The 22,682-nt window shown below is 38.5% G+C and overlaps 1 protein-coding gene across 5 annotated transcripts in view; it reads right to left on the bottom strand.

The window, feature by feature from the left end:
* LOC126183803 (transmembrane protein 43 homolog) overlaps positions 1-15,448 on the bottom strand; it is a 226,612-nt gene extending 211,164 nt beyond the window's left edge. For 2 of the 5 annotated variants that reach the window (XM_049926045.1, XM_049926051.1), the window contains exon 1: positions 15,160-15,448. In XM_049926045.1, coding sequence (XP_049782002.1) covers positions 15,160-15,174 — 15 coding nt within the window. In that variant the 5' untranslated portion in view covers positions 15,175-15,448. The remainder of the gene's footprint in view (positions 1-15,159) is intronic. The other 3 variants (XM_049926049.1, XM_049926050.1, XM_049926048.1) reach the window with 3 other exon arrangements.
* Between the last annotated feature and the right edge of the window lie 7,234 nt (positions 15,449-22,682).

Here is a 22,682-nt window from a genome sequence, read left to right as displayed (position 1 = left end):
TCATCAGTCCCCTAGAATTTAGAACTACTTAAACCTAACTAACCTAAGGACATCGCACACACTCATGCCTGAGGCAGGATTCAAACCTGCGACCGCAGCGGTCGCGCGGTTCCAGACTGTAGCGCCTAGAACCGCTCGGCCACCCCGGCCGGCTTATCAATGCAGAAATGTAAGTTAGATCATAGTGATTTTTTTTCCATAATCCAGGGATTTTGTTTCACCTTTTCTGTCTCCTAATAATACTTACCTTTCAGGTCTACATCTAGGGAACAGGACAAAGTTAAAAAGGAACAGAGCCACTAAAAAGTGAGTGTACGAATCTGTAATTTGTCTTTTCATTGCGGTGAAGAGTTGGGATGAACCCATAGGATTTCCCGACTCTTTTGAATATTCCTTAGAACAGATTGCCACGGAGTTAACATGCATTGTGGATGTTCCAAGGGCAGACTACTTCAATCCTCAATTAGAGGACATGCATAGCCTCGTTTTCTAATCTTTGGCTTATGATTTGTTACTATCTGGTGGAACACTTTGGACCAAGTAGGGCTACTGTGAAGAGAATGTCACAAGAATGTAAAGGATTTATTACTCAATTACAGCACCAAAAGAAAGGCATTGTGCTATCTTCTTGGATTTGTGGTTTTTTGATCTATAATAACCCAATCTCATTTCTTAGATATTATCATAATTTTTGTCCCAGGATTCTTCAAGAGTCACTGCACACTATGTGTGTCAAAATTTTAAGTGTGCAGTGCACACTTATGTAAAAATTAAAAACTTATTTCTATTAAATGTCTTATTACGATCAAAATCAGTTTCACTATTACACTTGTTCTGTTAAAATATTACTTTTCCAATAAATGAACACATCTTTTATTCATTTCTGGCTACTTTCTGCTTTTTCATGGGTCTATAGTGAATTTATCTGCCAACTGGATCTATATGAAGCATAAATTTATATTGGTATTTATATTTGAAACAGTATTTTTATTATTTAAGAGTACTGTATGATCACCTATGCTGCCAAACTGCAAACATAAGCCTGTATGAGGCACTACACAATTTGGGCACTGAAGTTCATCAGAAAAACTCAAATACATTATAATTCACATAAGCAAACTTACAGGCAAACTTTAACAAAACAGGACTAAGAATCTTGGCAACATTCATGGATAAAAAATAACATTTGAAGAATCGCACGAACAAGAGCATGATAAATTTATGTAACTGCTTAAGCATGGCCAGTAACCAGTGACAAGAGAAATTCATAGAAAACAGGCAAATATTTATTTTAGTGGGGATATCTCTTACATGCTATGGTTATGTTAATACTTGTCCAAGATCAATAAGAGCAGAGTGTCACCTTCAATCCTACATTTAAGAATAACATATAAAGTAAGTATTTTTTGCTAATGTTCCATTTTAATTACCAATTGCTGTATTCAATGTTTCTGCTGTGACTGCCAAGTGGATAATCTTCAGCACTATGTTTATTGCTTGGTCTCTCTCTCTCTCTCTCTCTCTCTCTCTCTCTCTCTCTCTGAAGAGAAAAGGACAAGAAAAGGAAGGAAGGAAGGAAAAATGATTGGTTTTAGCATCCTGTCAACTAGTTAAATTTACCTGATGGGGGAAAGAAACTGCCATGCCCTTTCAAAGGAATCCCCCAGGCATTTGTCTTAAACGTTTACGGAATTCATGAAAAACCTAAATCTGGATGGGCATACAGTGATTTGAAACATCACCACCCTGAACATGAGTCCAGTGTGTCAGCACTGCACTCACTCGATAGGGGCAGGAAATATCCTTAATAAGCACAACAAGATATGAGAAATCATGTATACCAACATAATGTGTGGGCTACAACCAGCTACGAAATGACTGAAAGATTATCGAAATAAACCTGGTAAAAATTAAAGGACATCTCTGCAAAAATTGTAGTCCATCACAATAAAACCAATGCCCCTCCGTAACAGACATTACACTATTAATAATCACACAAAGGTAGCACTGATGTTAATATTTGTCATATTCATATATGATAACTTTCTACCTTCCTACATTGTGCCTAAGCCACAGTCCTTGTTAACTACCTGGCCCAGCAACAGGGATGAAAGAAAGTTATGAGAAAAACACAACTGCACTGGAATTGTTATGTTTGAATGTCTCTGCACCCTGGGCTCAAGAATTAAACTGACAATGTGGTTGCAGGTAACAACTGCAATTTCACTTTTCCACTGGTATCACTTAGCAATACTTGGATGATGATGATGATGGTTTATTTTCTCATTAGCCATTTCCTAGTGTCAGCCCATGGATTTTGGAATTCAATGTCTGATGAAATGATACTGATGCCAGTTCCTTACATAAAAGCTTGGGTCGCAAATCTCTCTTCCAATCCAACAAAATAAGATTTCCCTTCACTACTGAAAACATTATGGAAAAGAAACAACCAAATTTGAAGAACTAAGTGTTACTAGCTTTTGCAGTTACAGGTCTCATTATATTTCAGTTGGGGACATGTTCCAAATATAAGCTACCAAAGAAACCTGACAACCACTACCAGCAATTCAAGTAAGGAAGACATCAACCCCGAAAGCGAGACTTTTGGGTATATTTGTGATGAGTCAGTAATGACTGTCATAAGTGTCGCAAGAACGAAAAAAAGTGCTGAAATTGGGAACACACAAGATATGATTAAAGGAAAAATATTCAATTTTGTGGGACAAGTTTTATCTGAAAATTATTAAAATTAATTTTTGACAGTAAAAGGAAACTTATGTGGCTCTGGAAGTAGCCGCAGTAATACTCCAAAGTAAAGTGATGTTACTGAGCATGGTTGGTGCATTTCAAATATTTTACCTGAGTCAATCACGGACGGAAGAGGTCAACTAAGGACTTCTATGTGACAGGCTATGGTTGATATGTAAAACTTTCCCCTAACATTTCATTTCCAGCTGAGGATGGCTCCCACAACCAGAGATGAAACATTAGGGGAAAGTTTCACACATTGACCATGGCCTTTCAGCCCAGAAGTTTTAAAAAGAAGTTAATACCAGCCAGTAAAGCCTGCATTCTATGATCAAGATTGGGACTGGTCTTTTAGTAGAAACCATCCTGGTATTTTCTTTAAGTAATTTAGGAAAAGCACAGGAAACCTAAATCAGGATAGCTGGATGGAGACTGGCGTCTCCATACTCCCGGGTACTATGCCACACTGTTGAGAACAACGCAACCCCATTCAGTTTAACCCAAGTGTTCAATACTGTTTTGCAAAGAAGTTTTTTGATAATGTAATAAGCTGGCTCTACAATGTTAATTCATTGCTTACAGATCACTGCACAAATTGTACACACATTATTTCATAATGAGCACTATCAGTTGACATCTGGACCATGGTGGAAATTAGTAATTTTTTTGGTATCTGCACAGGAAATTCATTTCCTTTTTGTACCTTTCTTTTTTCCATAAAAATTGAGCAATCCCTGTTCAGCCAGAAGAACTGGTGCACACTTGTAGGCTAAATAGTGTGGTTCTGGCACATGCCACCTTGCTACACACAGTAAATCATCTAAAATCATTGCAGAAATGGAAAGTGCTATTGATCTGCAGTTTGGATTGGTAGTCGAGGGTTCATACTTTTAGCTAATCAACAGATTGTAATAATACTTACAAAGTGTATTTTTTGTGCATACATACATTTTTTTAAATTGAACTATGCCTATTGACAATAACAAACAAAGTAGGGTAAATTATAATGTCAGTGGTGTTTGTTGCAGAAGTCTAGTGTGAGTCATTTACGAGATATCTCATTTTCAAAAGTTTCGACACTGACACTTGTTTGCGCCACTCAACCTGCATAATTGCTAGGTTGCGTGTTCCTAGAGTGCAATGTGACTTGCTAGTGAGTTAAGTGTGTGACAGTCCAATCAGTAGGTCGTGAGTGGACAACAGGATTTACCAATGCAGAAAACACCAACATGCTCATGATGTATGGAGAGTGTAGTACTTTCCATTTTTTTCCAATATTTGCAGTGCAAATTTTAGGTGATCAACCCTGTACAACCCAGCCACAAATAGCTTGCATTTTGCGCGCACACGCACAGGAAGTCATTTCTGAAAGTATTTGTATGGAGTGTAGCCATGTATGGAAGTGAAACCTGGACGGTAAATAGTTTGGACAAGAAGAGAATAGAAGCTTTCGAAATGTGGTGCTATAGAAGAATGCTGAAGATTAGATGGGTAGATCACATAACTAATGAGGACATATTGAATAGGATTGGGGAGAAGAGAAGTTTGTGGCACAACTTGACCAGAAGAAGGGATCGGTTGGTAGGACATGTTCTGAGGCATCAAGGGATCACCAATTTAGTATTGGAGGGCAGCGTGGAGGGTAAAAATCATAGGGGGAGACCAAGAGATGAATACACTAAGCAGATTCAGAAGGATGTACGTTGCATTAGGTACTGGGAGATGATGAAGCTTGCACAGGATAGAGTAGCATGGAGAGCTGCATCAAACCAGTCTCAGGACTGAAGACAACAACAACAACAACAACAACAACAACGCACACACAAGCACAACTACATTATTAGCAACTGGATCAGTCTATTGAATTCAGTACACAAGCTCTTAGTCTTACAACATGATTTAATTGAAAGTGTGTACATTGATGTCAGTGGCAGCATGAAACTTTATACCCTTACTAGAGTTCAGGCTATGAGTCATCTCTGGAGATATTTCAGTACTCAAGTTTATTCTCATAGGAGGCACACAGCTTTTGCTCTATTTGAAGTTTGAATAATGAGTTTGCAATTAATTTTTTTCCCCTCCCTCTCTTACAGATTTCAATGAAGTCAACTGGTGCCACCTATCTCGTGTGAAAAACAGGATACTTTTAACAGACTTGCCTCATCCTGTATTAATTGTAAGGTACATATTATGAACTATAGGTTACATTTGATCACACACTAATGTTTGGAGGACTTCCTATAAACAGACTTATCTGGTGGGCTCTTCATGTCAACAGGCTGAACACCCATCTGAAACTTACAATCTGCAGTATCTAATAGGTTACACCTTACCCACTAGAAGTCTACAAGTAATCAAATGTAGACCCTAACTTCATGAAGAATTTTCTGAGACTGTACCGCTGGGGCACAGTATTTCATAGAACTAGTTCAAAGACTGCAGGAAGACAGGAAGAGAATTGAGCTGAAGCATCTGAGATGTGGTGTTACAGAAGGATGCTGAAAGATAAGGAATGAGGAGGTTCTCTACAGAATCAACAATATATGGAAAATACTGACTACAAGAAGAGAAGATCATACGATGTGTTAAGACATCAAGTAATAACTTGCATGGTACAAGAAGATGTAGGGCAAAGACTACAGAAGATAGATTGGAATATATCCAACAAATAATCAAGGAAACTGAGTGAGTGATTCTCTAAGATGATGCTGGCATACAAAAGGAAGCTGCAGCAGGCCACATCAAAATAATCAAAAAAATTGATGTCAACAAACTGATGACAAAAAAAAAACCTCACATTTCAAGTAGTTAAACAAAAGACCTGCACACTCCATTCTCCCTTCCCATACCCAACAATGGTTACTGACACTCACCCAGAATTTATATTAATAGAAAGAGAGACATTTTAAGTGTCACTACAAAACCAAAAGCCCACCACAAATGTCTGAATTCCATGAGATGCTCACCATTTAGCATCACCTAACTGGCACAGCTAGTTTAGGAATTCTATAGACACAGTGTGCATTACCCCATGGCATATTCTTAAGTTTACATAATCTGTCTAAGACTATTGTGATCTCACAATCATCTCAAGACTTACTAACTGAAGGCCATGTAAAATATTTTTTAGATATTTGAAATGCAGACCTTATCTTAAGAATTACGCATACCTCTTTCAATTTTGCTTTATGAGAAGCTGAACCACAGACACTCTATTCCAGAGCTTTTTATGCTTCCAGTTTGATAGTTTGAAACAGTTATAGTGATTTAACTGGATCAGGAGATAATAATAATGATGACCCTAGTTCTTAAAGTGCAGAGAGTAACACTGACAACAAGGTTTTCATGTTACCATTTATCTGATTCTCTGATACCTTGGAAAAGGTGATTGCCCTTAACATAGCCATAAGTGTATATTCACACCACTTTACCAGTGTATGCACCATTCTTATACTGGCTGGCTCAACCATATTCTCTGAAGTTTGTGAACTGCTAACACTATCATCAAATATAAGAGAGAGAAACATAATCACACACTTGAAAAGGAGGCATATACAATGTGTATCAGAAAGTTTAAAAAATAAGGACTAATACCTACAACTTGCCACTTCTGTAATTATTATTGTTAAGTTTTCCCCCTTACAACAGGGACATAACTGCAGCAGTGCAGAAATTCAGGAAATAGACTTTAGATACACGGAATCACATTATTGTCCTCCTCACTTTACATGCCTTCCCGTTTACAGCATCAATACAGTTAATAAAACTCAACACTGTTCTAAAGTTCAGCGATGTAAATATACTTTTCTAAAGATGAATGAGTTTTAATAAGCAGCAGATAAACCACTGTGAAGGAAGTACTGTAACAAAGTAATGTCAATAAATAAGCTGCTACTAGGGCCGAAAATAAAAGTATTGTGGCTTATTGACAAATTTCCTCCATTTCTTTACCAATATCATACGTCAGAGCATCATCCAATTCATTTTCTTCCTCAGGAAGCATGAGTAACAATTCAATAATTAGTGGTAGGTGTAAAATCCTGACCAATGTTGAGTGGTGGGACCAGAAATGATTCCCTCCATGAATCAACATAATGATAACTACAGTAAAAACTTTGTTAAAGTCCAGGGGAGATTTCTTGATTCCTTGGGCAAGTGTTGCAACATGGTACACTGGTCAGGATCTATAACCAAGTCGGCATAAGAGGCTCCCTAACTGGTGCAATGGGCTGGGCATGGTCATGGCTGCTTCGTGCACCTACCTGAACCAACTGCGTACCACAATTTTGTAAATGTCTCCGAGGCAAAGCCTCAGTGTTGTCATATCTTCTTCAAAGACTACTTTTTTTTGTCTGCAGGCTTTTTAACTTCACAGTTAATGGCAACAGCACTACTGGCTGTCAGGGGTCTTCTTACACTGATACAACAATAGATATAGGCCCCATATCATATAATTATACATGTAGATTTTTAATCTTGCAAGTAGAAATGAAATTCGCAAACATCTTTATCAAAACTGCAATCAAACACCTCCCTCTGACAACTTGCTCTTAAAACCGAAATCTGGGGACCCAACTGATGTGGCACAAAGAAAATAACCAAGTGTATTATTTCTTATTTATCTTTCAGTCCCAGTTGCACTTTTTTTACAGTTACTATAATGTTTTAGTGAATGTAAATCTGCTATGCTATTGACATTCGTCCCCCTCACCACCTCTGCCTTAATTTCTCCCGCCCATCCACCAGTTACCCATTTAAAATATGACCACAGTTGCATACTAAGGTATTCCGATGTGTAGCTGTGATACAGACATGACAGGTAAATTAAACAATTATGTATAACACGTTTATACTTCTGGTAATAATTTTGACTGCGAGTGAAAAAAAAATGAAGGTATGAAAGAAATTTTAATATTGATACAGCTGCTGAATTCTCTGGCGATGAATATGTCGGCTGCAGAAGTTAAAAACTAAGTTTTTCACTGTGACTTTCACTAGTGTACAATGTCAGTTTCATATACACACTACTATAGAAACAATTACTAATGTCATCAAAGCTGCTGGCATGCTGTATGATTGTTCATTCTGCAAAGATTAAAAATTAGTTTGGCTACATTACAGCCAGGACACAATTCAGATTCCTGAAGTATTCATATTTTTCTTTCTTTATTTTCCCCTCCTTTCTTTCTTCATTCATTTAGGGAACATGTTCTCCAACTTCAGGAAACTGCATGTACAGGTTGTGGAAGAAATACAATTTCACTCACACTCATAATTTATCTTCTAAAAATTGCAGAATAGCTTTATGGTTACAACAAACTATCCCACAATTACGCCAATAATATTTTGTAGCTCAGCTTAACAAAATTAGCATTTTCAGTTAACCATTGATCCATAGTCCATCAATAGTTTGGATGCTTTTTAAATAAGCAGCTGCCTTATACATATTGGATTTATTGTTTTGTTACACAATGTATTTTGTCAGTTATCATAAGTAGGTTTCCAACAATTAATGGAAGTGATTAAACAATGAAGATGACAGAACAAGGTAAAACAAGTGTAGGTAAATAAGAACAATAAATTTCAATTGTAAAATATTGCTCTTTGTGGAACATCCACACCAAGCTGAGAATCGCTGACATCACAACTGACGGAATATATAACCATGCAAGAAGACCTCATTCAAAAGGTCTGTGATTATTTACCTAGTGGCCTTCAGACTACTTCAGGTAAATGAAAAATTACAAGTTACAAAATGTTTCATATCCTAAATGAAACATCAGATCCCTCATTTTGGATGACTAAGCCATTTTACAACTCACATACACCATATGCATTGTGAAATTCAAAGCAATCACTGAACTAATGTATGTCTTTGACAACATTTACAATGAAATAATCATACAAAAATTATAAAGATGGGTAAGCATCAGGATTGCATTTGACTGGGACATTACCTGTCCAACTGCCTGTATGGCATGGATGACAGGACAGTGACGGTACACACTGAAAGATCTGCCCTTACAATGGAAGTGTAGGTTACCTAATGGTATCTTTTAAAGGAGTGACCGACCTTTAATTACAGATATGCAAGAGAATGTTCATGTCCAATAAACCAATACGAGTTGATATAATTCTGTAGGTACTAGCCTTTTGCTGAAAATCAATATTTTCTGATGACCTGAGTTTTCTTTTTTTATTTTTTTTTTTTAAATAATTCAACACCAATCTCAAGAGTTCATACAACTCTGCAGACAATGAACTGTTTTCAACTCGACAAGGGACTAGAGGGGACAAAGAGAAATATTCAACACTACTCGTCGGCTCTGACCAGTGACATAGCAAACCTGTGACAAATGTCAAAGAACATGGTGACTAATGTCGTAACATTGGTGATTTTTCAAACAGTTACAGATATGCCTGCCCCCACAACTAGCTTTTTTGTTTTCACATGCATTATGTTCAGCAGCTACCAACAAAATTGTGAAAATACACACCAATGGCAAAGTCACATCAGCTGTTACTATCACCTCTCTAATAAAAGCCAATGACTAGCATCAAATATTCCTTTTGACATGATAGAGCTGTCAAAATGTGGCTTCATTTAATCTGTTTCAAGAAGGGAGGGGGGGGGGGGGGGCACAGCATACAGTGACAAATGCTTACGTACATCAACAGTTTTAATGTTTAAATGCCTGTAAACTCTTTGTCCACAGGTACCAATGTTGTAAAGATTTGTTTGTTGCATTCTAGCTGCAATTCCTTAAAAAGAATGCTGAATCTGCATTCCACTGTGATTAGACAGTTAATTAAGAAATGAAAGAAGATTAGAGTTTAACATCCCACCAATAGTGGTGTCATCCAAGACACAGCAATGTGGTTTTGAGTTTAGATAGTTGATATGGTAACGTGGGTTGTTGAAATGTTTTCAGTGAGTTATTACAGTGTTTTTCCCTTTTTTTTTTTAGGTCTGATTGGTTTGGTGATTTTTGTGCAGAATGAAATCTAATTTTTTATTCTTTTTTGTTAGGTATGGACAAGACAGTGAAGTTCATGAGTGTATTGTTAAACTCCGAGATGGGTGACGATATGATGTCTGACATACATTTTCTGCAGATGTCCAGTCCTATTGCTGAGTATGTTAGGTGTCACCTTTGTGGCAACACCATGAGGTTGAGAGATTCAGCAGCTCGGAACAGGGATATAAACGTGTGGCATCGTTGGCATGCATGTGTGCGTGTGGTGGACTACCTAGGTGGTATTGCTAGAGGCTTTTTTTGCTAAGTAATTTTTGTTTTGGTTTTATTCTATAGTAATTGTGATGCTTTGTCTGTTATATATTTATGGTAGGTCAGTTGAGTTTTAATTGATGTAGTGAATATGGAGTATTTGGGTTTTTGAATTATTGGGGTTTTGGTTCCACTTTTCGGAGTTGTAGGCAATTGATAGCTGCGGTCAAGTTATATAGGTTAAAGGAAATGTGGTTGAGCTCAAGGGAAATGTTGAATTCTTGTGATTTAATTGGTGTAGTGGAACATTGTAATTTAAAATTTTTTAATGTTATTAGTTTTGCAATGATGCAGAGATTTTTCTTGTTGTATATTTATGTTGTCCTCGGCCTAAACCCCCAATTTTCCGTGGATGTCCTGTTACTTTCATTTTATTTTTGCAGTGAGACGTTATTGTGTCATTTTCATTTTTGTCCACATTTGTTGCCGTGTGTATGTAGTAATGTCATTGTCATTTTGTACACACTGGAAGTAGCCGTTTCCACAATATTGATGACATCATGGGGCAAAGCATATGGGTGGAATCTGACACTTCTGTAATGCAAAAAAGTCCATTATTTATACATTACAATAAAAATATTTATGGATACAGAATGTTATGATGCAAAAACCATAACAGGGGGAAAAGCATCATGTGATTTTAAAATGTTTACTATGCCATGTTTGTTTCCACAATAGTTGTGCTAACATATCTGAAAGTGCTATGTATGATGGTACACTGATAATATGTACATGGTAGTTGCACTTTTTCCTTTTTAGATGTGGATTTCACATCCGAGATATTTCTACCCATGACTACTATTGGTGTGCAGAACGATCAGGGACAACATCATATTTTCATTTCAAAAGAAAACAGGAAAATGACTTCCTTTAATGCAGTGGGGGGGGGGGGGGGGCACAGCTTTCTTACATTGTCTCTGGCTGGAGACACTGCTTTTTGACACATACTAATATGATAAAACAGATCTCCGAAGGCTAAAGCAGTAATCACCTGTGATATTCAAGTAAAGGTAGCTCATTGAAGACCTCATTGACAGCTAAGTAAAGCCGTGTTTTAGAGGACTACGACAAATGAGGTCATGAATGTCTGAGGTTGCCTCACTTCCTAGTGTATTTCCCATTCTTTTTTCTCATAATCATATGGTACCCTCCCCATGGTTTGTAGCTCCATAACGACAACACAACAGTCGCTGATCTACATTGGTTCACTACTGATATGTATCAATAGTCCATCCAAAACTGCATGTTCACTCCATAAACATATTTCTGTGTACACTGCTTGTGTGTGGTTGGATTAAATTTCGCAAGATTTTGTGGTAGATTAATATTCAAATAACAAAAACAAAACAAAAAAATCAGTTATGTAAGTACCAACCATGTAACCATGTTTTCATGAAGCAAATTTCTCTTATTTGTGAATCTGCTGGCACATTCCACACCAAAGCTAGTTGTCGCAGTCTTTATCACCACAACACAGGGAAAGAAAGCTGAATGAAATTGAGAACTCATTATCATATTAATAATACAACTGCAGTTTGACTGTCACTATAACGGTTGAAAGTTGAATAGTGTGTCTCCTAAATACCAAAATATCCTACTGACACAATGCTAACCTCCAAATCGTTTACAAGAAGTTCAGACAAAAGGTTGCCAGGAGCTGGAAAAGGGGGTGCTCTTGCATGCTTTCAACAATTCAGAGATACACTCAGTATAAAGTAGTACTTCATTATAGCTCTTGACAATAATTCAAGTAGAGATTGAGTTCATACAGTTAACAGGTAGGCAGCATGACAGCTACAGGTTATGAATTGGCTAAGTTTCTACTATGCCAGTAGTGACAGAACCCTTAGGGCAAATATAGAAGACAACAGCACAATATGTAGCCAGGATAGTATGTATAATATAGCATAATCAAATGGTGAGAGAAAGGAACAATACATATTGAAGTTTCACAAAGAGCAGAGTGACACATTACCCAAATATGAAACAAATAATGTTACCTCCACATTGTTATAGTCTTGATCAATGAAGCACAGAACAGTGCAAAATGTTTTCTTAGCAGAAAGTAGGAGTAGATGAATACCATGATTTAAACTGTAAGAATACAAAGAAGAGTAGGTAACCTTCTGACACTGTCAAGAAGCAGTAAGAAAATCATTCTTATCTCAAGAATAAAGACAGGAGAAAGAAATGAGGGAAAAAAAAACCTCAAAACTTACTCAAGGAAAAGTCCAGTAATGTGTTCCTAGAAAGAACCAATACCTTCCCTTCAGAATCAAGTAGCAAAACAATCTATGTATGCATACTTAAAAAGCAAGTAGAAATGAAATTCTTCAGAACCCCTACAAGAATTTGCAAATTTGCAATCTTGTCCACAGTGAACATCACAACTGTATAAGCCTGGAACAGGATTGTCAGTTCCAGGTTCAATAATCAGTTTCTTCAGGAAAATGATCAACCCTTCTGAGGGGATTATGAAGTGTAAATTACAGGCTTCTCCACTGACGGTACACAGAATTGGCTTGCATTGGGGCTAGAAAGACAGGTACTTCTCAGCAGCAGGCATTATGCTGATTAAGAATGGCAAGGTCTAGCCTTTGCACTTGATCATGTCCTAAATGCTGAAACAAACCTAACTGAATAAAACAAATTACTGAAAATTTAAGCTGAATGAGCAACTAGATTATGTAAAGAATACAATGACTTGTGAAATGACATAAAAGGGTAGGACTACATGTAAAGCGCACAACAAATGATAATATACCAGTTAAAAGATGAGAACTGATGTGAAATTATTTGAAACCAATATGTTATGGCAACTGATATGGCACTACTATGCACATATTACCAGAACAGGAAAAACTTTACAGAAAATGACACAGGACTCAGACATTTTGTATGTCTGTCCAGTGAACAGACAAGTGATGCACATGCATTCTTCGTGGATCAATATAGTCCAGAGTTTTCATTTCATACACTGAATAGTAAACATAGACTCATCTGAGCTCATTTACAGAAACTGGCATAGATATTAGCTTATGTTACACATGCTTTTTTTATTTCTACATTTATTCAATTAGCATTACGCCAGCTGGTGTGGCCAAGCGGTTCTTGGCGCTTCAGTCTAAAACCGCGCAGCCGCCATGGTCGCACGTTCGAATCCTGCCTCGGGGCATGGATGTGTGTGATGTCCTTAGGTTAGCTAGGTTTAAGTAATTCGAAGTTCTAGGGGACTGATGACCTCAGATGTTGAGTCCCATAGTCCTCAGAGCCAATTAGCATTACATAAAAAATACACACACACACACACACACACACACACACACACACACACACACACACAGATTAAATTATAGAAAATTCCACAACAACTAGATGAGAAATAAAAGATCACAGAAAATTTTTTAACTCTTTTACTACCTTTGTACATTTTCCTAGTAGTTCTGAGACTTTTCAGTACACACACAAAACAAACTGGGACCAAAATATATTATTAACCAGTTTTTATCCTTTCTGGGTTGAGTTTCTGATCATATACAATTTCTGGTTCATTAGCCAAAGCCCTGCCTGCTAAAAGCTGTTTTTAACACACAATATGAGTGATATTTCTCCACATTATCTACAACATATTTTACCAGGTGGCTTTGTAAGAATCATACGCGATTCAAAATTTGCTTTTGTGTAGCATGTCCAGGTATGAATAATAGTGTGCTTTTTGAGGCCACTCTCTCAGCTTTTTCATACAAGAAACCCTTTTTTTTTTTACAAAATAAATCAATCCATTATAGGCATTTCAAATGTCTGATGCTACTAGAAGATTACACAGTTACAAAATTCTTGGTGTGCTATGGAGCCCAAAATCATTAAATCCATAACACAAATGCAAACAAAAAGGTGAAGTGGTGCAGATAGGAACATTACATTCATTAGGATGAGATTTCAAATCCCGCAGTCATTCAATTCACGTTTTCAACTGCTTCTCTGAATAATTTGGCGCAAGAGTCACTTCAGCAAAACTGTTACTCTGCTACCCAGGTCAATTAAATTTGTACGTTAATCAGCAAATTGTTTTTCCAGTACATAAGATGATAGAGCCCCATTCAAAATCTTTGATGTGATGACAGACTGATCTGTAGCATTGCCCGAGATTAACTCAATATATAATGCACTTTTGTTACACACATCTAAAATTTCAGGGTATATTCAGCAAAATTATGTCAGTTCACATACCAGTTATTGACAAATCCCCAATGCGTACTTTGATTATTTTGATGCATTGCATATGTAAAATATGAACAATGTAAAGGATGAGGATGGGGTGGGGAGGGGGGCAGGTGTCACTGAAATACTCTTGCTTAATATAGTTAGTTATTATTTCTGATTTATTCAGCAACAATGCTTGCCTACTATATACTGACAGCAGATAACAATAAAAATTTTAATATAATTAACTATGTTTATGTATTTGAACTTGCTTTTGTAGCCAAGATTACATAAAAGTGTACTACCACTGCCACCACTATATGCAGGTGGTGGAGCTATACTTTTCCAGTACAATATGCCTGCTCTTCCCTTGATATTCCAAGCAAGAGTGGAAGCAGCCTACTGTACATGCAAAACAGCCAGAGTGGCCTGAACGTAAAGCATGCAGTATTCATAATTGGAGTATGTAGAGAATATAAAGGATTTTATTCTTTGTGTTGTAGTGGACATGGCCAATTTCAAATTCACAGGTTCTCACAATTTATATCACAATATAGCCCGTTGACAAACATCGCCAATAGTATTTTATGCCTTGCCTCACGAACCGAAAAGTACGCTTTCTACTCTCTAGATTCATGTATAAACAACTGTCAATACACGGCCTGAACTCCACAAAAATTACTTTATAACAATATTGCGATACAGACTATAAAAAAATAAGAACACCACATAACTTGTCAGCTAAAACGCTACATTACAACATGCTCAGAATTGTACAGTCAAAGAGTAATAACAAATAATAATGAGCCATCAATCCACTAACGGGTACGTGCATTAATGTCACCGATCTTACTACATCGGTTAATGGAAGAGGTTTTAATCTTCAAATAATTTCACTCTACACACAGACCATACTCACATTTTTTCTATGCATTACACTAAAAAAATTTAAACCTGTGTTTAAATACCGCGGAGAATTATTATTTATTTCTTCAGACACTAGATAATACCTCCAACCCGAGAACAGCGGCGAACTGATGATTTTATGCGTCAAGATCCGGAAATATATCTTTCTATTGCACAACGCCTGTGCACCCTCTGTCGGACACAAATTTACTTAATTTCGCTACACTAAACTCCAAACAATTCCCTCGTCTTCGACACGGGCGTAAGCAGCAGCTCCTTTCTCCTAGGCTCACGCCCCTGCGCCTGCGCTCTGTCGAAGGGAATATGGTATGTACCACGTTATCGACTATCTAATTGTCCAGATACCACGCCTATCAAATACCATTTCCAGAAAGCTCTAAAACATCGTGCGTAGCTCAAAAAGGAGAGACTCTGTTTGAGAAGCTAATAATATATTTTTCATCGAACTGAGATTTTCTGAAATTCGGATTTACTTATTAAATTAGTAATAACTTAAAATAATTAATTATAAAGGAAAGGCGGGATTGAATTTCAAGAGGAAAGATAGTGATAATTATACCTATGATTCCAAAAAGTAATACAAAGCCTGGTGGAAAATGGGTGTGAAACGAGAATTACTGGCGAACAAATACCAATTCATATGCTGTAATTTGAGCTCGTTGTCAGTTTCATACAATTACAGGAATGTAATTGATCCAAATGGCTCTGAGCACTATGGGACTTAACATCTGAGGTCATCCCCTATAACTTAGAACTACTTAAACCTAACTAACCTAAGGACATCACACACCTCCATGCCCGAGGCAGGATTCGAACCTGCGACCGTAGCGGTCGTGCGGTTCCAGACTGAAACGCCTAGAACCGCGCGGCCACAATGGCCGGCAGGAACATAATTAGTAAAGTTAACATTGCAGCTCAATTGACGGCATGGCGGACTGAATCTCTGCTTACAACGTCAGTGCCTTTTTAACTGAGGAATCCAGTCACCTGACACATGGAACAGTTATAGTGATCAAATGATCGTATTTATTTGTGTCTGCCGGCCGGGGTGGCCGAGAGGTTCTAGGCGCTACAGTCTGGAACCGCGCGACCGCTCCGATTGCAGGTTCGAATCCTGCCTCGGACATGGATGTGTGTGATGTCCTTAGGTTAGTTAGGTTTAAGTAGTTCTAAGTTCTAGGGGACTGATGACTCAGAAGTTAAGTCCCATAGTGCTCAGAGCCATTTTATAATGATAAAAAAAAAATGAGAGCGACAGTCACCCTGCAATTGGAAGTTATTGAAACTATGAACGTAAACCTATGAAATACGTTTTTAGTTAACAGCCTCTTAAACTGCTCTGAAGGACGGTATTCAAATGGACCTTTTACTGTTATGCATTTCTACATACCATACTCCGTGTATTACATTGTTTTAAAAATAGGCACCACAGTCATGTACATCAGTAAATCTTTCCATTTATCCATGTTTAGACTATACTGTATGGATGTCTTAAGAGTACCAAAACAAATTTAAGGCCAATTCACACTGGTCTCATGGCATCGTTGCATCATCACCGTCACATCAGGGTCTGTACATCACGAGTGACAAAAAATCTGGAATACGTCTGGCATTCGGCCGAAATCGGAAAGTTGTCACATATCATCCCTCGCTTCTGGCGTCGTTTTACCAGCGGCAATACTCTCAGGTTATTGCCTAACCACACAATCGGCAATCGCGACATATCCGAAAATAAACAGCCAATATTTGTGACAGGCAAGAATAGGTTGATTGGTTGTTTTGGGGAAGGAGACCAGACAGCGAGGTCATCGTTCTCATCGGATTAGGGAAGGACAGGGAAGGAAGTCGGCCGTGCCCTTTGCCTGGAGCGATTTAGGGAAATCACGGAAAACTTAAATCAGGATGGCCGGTCATGGGATTGAACCGTCGTCCTCCCGAATGCGAGTCCAGTGTCTAACCACTGCGCCACCTCGCTCGGTAGGCAAGAATACATAAATATCATTGCTGCTCGTTTTACTTGCAATAATTTAAGCTGTACTCTTATGCCTAGTTTACACGACGACATTGGGTTGCGCCACTCGTTGAGCGGAATGACTGAACACAAATGATTTCATATTTGACTGTAGACACGGCGAAACCAATATACTCTTCAGTTCCGTCGTTTTGTGGGTTCCTGAGCCGTGTCTGAAATGAAAGTTTTGGCAGCTGCACGTCGCACGAGTAGTGATGGAGTTAAAGCATGTTGCGTGGAATCGCTGTATAAGAAAAAAATAAGAAACGTGTTTCGATTCGTGACTGGATGAAGAAAAGACGTCAGCTTGGTTGCTCAGCATCCTTACTGAAATAATTTGTAATGGAAGACCCAAGAAATTCTTTTAATTATCTTAGAATGCCACCAGAAATGTTCACGTTTCTTCTAAATAGAGTTCATTATGCGATAAGGGATAAAGATACTGTAATGCATGAAGCACTGTCGCCAGAACTGAAATTACATATCACATTGCGATCATTTCAATCGAGAACACTCGGCATGCTATATGATGCGGTTTTAGTTGGCGATGACGCTTTTTCATTAACACCAATAATTACCGACATTAACAGTAATAATTATGGACATTAACAACAGTAATTATTCAAAGCAGGCCGCATTAAGAAGAGAATGGTTTGCAAATTACTCTCTTGAAGATAGCTCTGTACAGTGGCAATATTTCAAAATTCAAACACATGTGAATGGAGAGCAATGCTGCGACGTTTTAAATGGGTGAACAATGTATGAAGCTTCTTGATTTGTGTAGCCTTCCCTCCTGGCAACAAAATCCCCTAAAAAATGTCGGCCAACTCGAACTATGGGACTTTAGTCTCGTAGACGAGAGCATTTTCACAGCTAGAATTACATTTGCTTGTATTTTTCGTAATTCAGTTGTATATGTGCTCCTAATTCAATAAATTCTGTCATGCAGCTCAGATATTGACAAACTATCTGTGTTCTGATCACATGTGAAGGTCTCAGAGGCAACAATATATTGCTTATTTTTTTAATCAGCAGCACTGAAATCCCACAAACACCTATGCAAGGCATAGATAACCAAAAAGCGAACATTATTCTCCGTTCCTCATTGCGTATTTCAGTTTGTCTACACTCTACGAACACACATAACCTCAAAACTCATGCAACTATTGCCGCCAAAGTTGGAACACGGCCAAAGTGTATACTCTACTGGCCATTAAAATTGCTACACCACGAAGATGACGTGCTACAGACGCGAAATTTGACCGTCAGGAAGAAGATGCTGTGATATGCAAATGATTAGCTTTTCAAAGCATTCACACACGGTTGGCGCCGGTGGCGACACCTACAACGTGCGGACATGAGGAAAGTTTCCAACCGAATTCTCATACACAAACAGCAGTTGACCAGCGTTGCCTGGTGAAACGTTGTTGTGATGCCTCGTGTAAGGAGGAGAAATACGTGCCATCACGTTTCCGACATTGATAAAAGTCGGATTGTAGCGTATCACGATTGCAGTTTATTGTATCTACATCTACATCCTTACTCCGCAAGCTACCTGACGGTGTGTGACGGAGGATACTTTGAGTACCTCTATCGGTTCTCCCTTCTATTCCAGTCTCATATTGTTTGTGGAAAGAAAGATTGTCGGTATGCCTCTGTGTGGGCCCTAATCTCTCTGATTTTATCCTCATGGTTTCTTCGTGAGATATACGTAGGAGGGAGCAATATACTGCTTGTCTCCTCGGTGAAGGTATGGTCTCAAAACTTCAACAAAAGCCCGTACTGAGCTACTGAGCATCTCTCCTGCAAAGTCTTCCACTGGAGTTTATCTATCATCTCCATAACACTTTCATGGTTACTAAATGATCCTGTAACGAAGCGCACAGCTCTCCATTGGATCTTCTCTGTCCCCTCTATCAACCCCACCTGGTATGGATCCCACACTGGTGAGCAATATTCAAGCAGTGGGTGAGCAAGTGTACTGTAACCTACTTCATTTCTTTTCGGATTGCATCTGCTTTACCGACGATCAACTTTATATGATCATTCCATTTTAAATCACTCCTAATGCCTACTCCCAGATAATATATGGAATTAATTGCTTCCAGTTGCTGACCTGCTATATTGTAGCTAAATGATAAAGGATCTTGCTTTCTATGTATTAGCAGCACATTACACTTGTCTACATTGAGATTCAGTTACCATTCCATGCACCATGCGTCAATTCGTTCGTATCGCGACATTGCTGCTCGCGTTGGTCGAGATCCAATGACTGTTAGCAGAATATGGATTCGGTGGGTTCAGGAGGGTAATACGGAACGCTGTGCTGGATCCCAATGGCCTCGTATCACTAGCAGTTAAGATGACAGGCATCTTATCTGAATGGCTGTAACGGATCGTGCAGCCATGTCTCTATCCCTGAGTCAACAGATGGGGACGTTTGCGAGACAACAACCATCTGCACCAACAGTTCGACGACGTTTGCAGCAGCATAGAGTATCAGTTCGGAGACCATGGCTGTGGTTACCCTTGACGCTGCATCACAGACAGGAGCGCCTGCGATAGTGTACTCAGCGACGAACCTGGGTGCACGAATGGCAAAACGTCATTTTTTAGGATGAATCCAGGTTCTGTTTACAGCATCATGATGGTTGCATCCGTGTTTGGCGACATCGCGGTGAACGCAAACTGGAAGCGTGTATTCGTCATCGCTATACTGGCGTATCACCCAGCGTGATGGTATGGGGTGCCATTGGTTAGACGTCTCTGTCTCCTCTTGTTCACATTGACGGCACTTTGAACAGTGGACATTACATTTCAGATGTGTTATGACCCGTGGCTCTACCCTTCATTCTATCTTTGCGAAACCCTACATTTCAGCAGGATAATGCACGACCGGATGTTGCAGGTCCTGTACGGCCTTTCAGGATACACAAAATGTTCGATTGCTGCCCTGGCCAGCACATTCTCCAGATCTCTCACCAATTGAAAACGTTTGGATAATGGTGGCCGAGAAACTGGCTCGTCACAATACCCCAGTCACTACTCTTGATGAACTGTGGTATCGTGTTGAAGCTGCATGGGCAGCTGTACCTGTACACGCCATCCAAGCTCTGTTTGACCCAATGCCCAGGCGTATCAAGGCCGTTATTACAGTCAGAGGTGGTTGTTCTGGGTACTGATTTCTCAGGATCTATGCACCCAAACTGCGTGAAAATGTAATCACATGTCAGTTCTAGGATAATATATTTGTCCAATGAATACCCGTTTATCATCTGTATTTGTTCTTGGTGTAGCAATTTTAATGGCCAGTAGTGTAGTTTCATCGACGAGTTGCGAAAACGTGCGGCGCGCATGCGAAGTGGCCAGTAGCGCAGCTGCCAGCAACCAATCTCGACACGTTCGGAAAAAACCGTCAAATATTTGTGACAAGAAGGAATATAAATCTCATTGCTAGTTGTGCAGCACTTTGATCTTTCGTTTATTTGTTCGGGGCGGACGTCCCATTACACCCCTAAAAGTTCATCGTTGATCCACTCACTCAGTTTCTTTTTACTACAGACGGCAGTTAATTCCCTGACCGAACACGCTGAGCCACCATGCCAGCTGCTTCAAACCACACAAGCAGAGGAAATTAACGCATAATATTCTTTAAAACCGGTCATACAACATTTTCTGAACTCTGCAGAGATGACGTGTCATTAATTGACATTTGATTATAATACATCTCACCTAGAGTGATACATCTTCATGACGCATCTGCCTCAAAACCGTAGAAAGAACCGTAATATGGTGTATCCAATATGGCGACTCAAAAGAAGCGAGCGATGGACGCCACATGATCGCCTACCAATTTCAATTGATTTAAGCAGAGTGCCAGCCATACAAGTTCCTTAATTTGTATATATATCACGAGAGGTACTGTGGCTGCGCTCCTTTCAAAGATGTACTTCGGTTTTCTAGAAGGCATGAATGGAAGTCTCTGTTGTCAAGTTATCGTCGTGAATCCGGCAGCCTTTCCAGCAGAAGAATTACCGCAGAAGCTCTTTATATGTTCACTGGTTCATTCACTGCAAATCTGGGGAACTATTGCTGTCTTTTTTTTCTTTGAAAGTGATCTTCTGCTCACTTCATACTCATTATTTTTGTAGTACGAATACTACTTAAGAAGCTCCCCCCGCGCTAAATAAGTGTGATGGTTGTGTGGTGAAGTGTGTTCTAATTTTTGGAAAAATTACAAGTATTGCTACATTTTCTTGCTTTCTAGTTATTTATGTAGTGATATGTATTACAAAAATTACTTAAGGAGAAGCTCCCCCACTACTAAATAAATGTGCTGGTTGTGTGAAGTATGTTCTAATAAAATTAAAATTCATTGCCAGGAAAACAAGCTTCTTCCGTTTCTCTTGAAAGTAACTGAAACAACTAGAAAAAACACCAGCAGAAGTATACCTGCACCACTACTAGAATGTATTTCGTACACATATGTGCTTAATTTGAAGACGTTCTTGTTTGGAAAAGAAGTCTCCTAAAATAACTAGACTGTAAAGTTTGTTTTACAATTTATAGGTTGCTGAGAGTGAGACTAAGTCACCTTTTAATTCTTTCTCACATGTCTTGGTCCTGTTTATGTTTTCTTATTCTGACAGTGAGTGGTAGTTTGTTTTTACCAGATAATCAATGTGTTTTGAGTATTCACTCTCACCTCAGTATTTTATGCTTAATTTGTAAATGATTGCGAATTACAAGTCACAGAAGCTGTCAGGAATGTGAAGATGAATATTAAAACTTAGGCAGATGGCAGGCTGCGAACCAAACATTCCACATATGTAACTCCTCCTCGTCTAGTCGATTTACCCACTTCACTACAGCAGCCTGTAATTGATAGTAGCTTTGTTTTGTGTCATAGGGCCACTTAAATCTTTAAACACTGATAACATTCAGTATCAGTAAAGTGTACCTTTTCGAGAGCTCATCAAGATGCTAGTATTTTGGAACAGCATTTATTTACAGGACATAAATTATTATAAGTTGGCTATAATTTAAAACACATCAAACATGAGCTTGACAAAATCAAATATGGCCTCATCCAGGTGCTTCAGCCAAAGTAGATCTTCGTAAGGAGCACAGCCACACTTCCTCTCATGATGTATATACAAATAAAGGCTCGTCTGTCAAAGACACCGATTGATGGTGTGATGACGTAAATGCAACAACTAGAGTATTAGTAGTAGCTTTATTCATCTGTAGATTTCTTTTCACAAGAATATAAGACATGTCAACGTAATTACAAATTTAGATCAATTTAAAGTAAGCTAATTCGTATACACATATATTTACAGACTTTAAGTTAGAGACAATCTTTAGATTTACTCCTGGTATACAATACTTTTTTTACAAATAACTTATTACATAATGTAATGCCATATTGTTCATTCACATCTCACTATCAGTCACTGCACACACACACACACACACACACACACACTCACACACACACACTG

This window comes from Schistocerca cancellata, chromosome 4, assembly GCF_023864275.1.
Source record: "Schistocerca cancellata isolate TAMUIC-IGC-003103 chromosome 4, iqSchCanc2.1, whole genome shotgun sequence".
NCBI classification, from domain to species: Eukaryota; Metazoa; Arthropoda; class Insecta; order Orthoptera; family Acrididae; genus Schistocerca; species Schistocerca cancellata.
The sequence above is the reverse complement of the archived record's forward strand: the minus strand, read 5'-3'. Positions and strand labels throughout refer to the sequence as shown.